The following is a 1,273-nucleotide window of genomic DNA, read 5'->3' as shown; positions in this document are numbered from 1 at the left end:
GATACCAACGGTACTAAAATCCTCAATTAGATAAAAACTTAAAGAGTATATTTTTGTGACAAATCTTTATTTGTGAGAAGGGTCAATCCTACCGATATTCACAATAAAAAGTAATACTCTTAGCATAAAAAATAATATTTTTTCATGGATGACCAAAATAAGAGATCTATCTCACAAAATACTGCCCGTGAGACCGTCTCACACAAGTTTTTGCCAAAACCCAAAGTCCAACATCTCTTCATTCCGAGCTGATTCATTAATAAAAAAAATATTATTTGTGTTAAAATATAAATTGGGTCGACCAATCTTTCATATTTATACATATATTAATATATATACTACATATATATACGTGAGTGGCATGCTTATTTTCTTTCATAATAACGAAGCAGCTGTAAACGTTAATTAATTACACCTAATTAAACCTAAATCGTCACTTGCCGGCAAATCCGTGTCACCTCATCAGAAATGCACTCTAGCTATCTCACCGTCGAGAGATCAATCTCGATCAGGTTATCTCCATCAACCTCGCCCATCCTCTTCTCGTCGAGTGTGATCTCGATCAAACCGTCTCTATCGTCCTCATCTTCCCACCGGAAGAACAAATTCTCCGGCGAGTCGCAGCCTAAGATGGCGTTGGAATCCCCTTCCGACGAATTGTCAGACTCTGGGTAGAACAACGACAGAGACGCGTATCTCTGTAAGACATTCATCTGGGATTCTCCCTTCTCCAGAGAGACGGCTTCGTCTTCCTCCGCCTCTTGGCCTTCGTACTCTTCGTATATGACCTCCAGCGGCGCCCTGACGTCCCACTCAACGAAAGAATCGGTAAAATAAGGGCTCCGAACAAACTCATGCTTCGCATTTGCAACCGATACGCATGGCATCCTTGTAAGGCTCTGATCATCCAAAAACAGCGACCGTGTTTCAATGGGATTGAATTCCGAGCAATCGGGTCCACTATGAGTGGCTGCTTTTTCCTGCGGAACGGGGTTTTGGGCTGCGGCGCCGAATCTAAGGAGTGAAAGCAAGAGAAGTGCGGTGGAAATAAGCACCGGAGACAGCGCGAAGCTGAGGAAAAGAGATGGGAAGTAAAGGAGGATGACAGCGTAAAAAGTGAAGAAGGTCAAGAAGAGAGGATCCGAGGAGAGAAAAGAAAGCGTCTCCCTAACCAAATTGTGCTCTGTAAAGGAACTCAGAGCTCTTAAACTTTCCGCCATGAAAATGGAACGGAGAAGCTTGAGTAAAGAGAAGACCAATGGATTCAAATATA

At 42.6% G+C, this 1,273-nt stretch overlaps 1 protein-coding gene across 1 annotated transcript; it reads right to left on the bottom strand.

The window, feature by feature from the left end:
- Positions 1-365: 365 nt before the first annotated feature.
- LOC140986982 (uncharacterized) lies at positions 366-1,243 on the bottom strand. Its single transcript, XM_073455435.1, has one exon. It carries the CDS (start codon positions 1,218-1,220, stop codon positions 480-482), a length of 741 nt encoding a protein of 246 aa, XP_073311536.1. The 5' UTR covers positions 1,221-1,243; the 3' UTR covers positions 366-479.
- Between the last annotated feature and the right edge of the window lie 30 nt (positions 1,244-1,273).

Source organism: Primulina huaijiensis, chromosome 1 (assembly GCF_012295235.1).
Source record: "Primulina huaijiensis isolate GDHJ02 chromosome 1, ASM1229523v2, whole genome shotgun sequence".
Lineage (NCBI taxonomy): Eukaryota > Viridiplantae > Streptophyta > Magnoliopsida > Lamiales > Gesneriaceae > Primulina > Primulina huaijiensis.
This window is presented reverse-complemented; position numbering and strand designations above follow the sequence as displayed.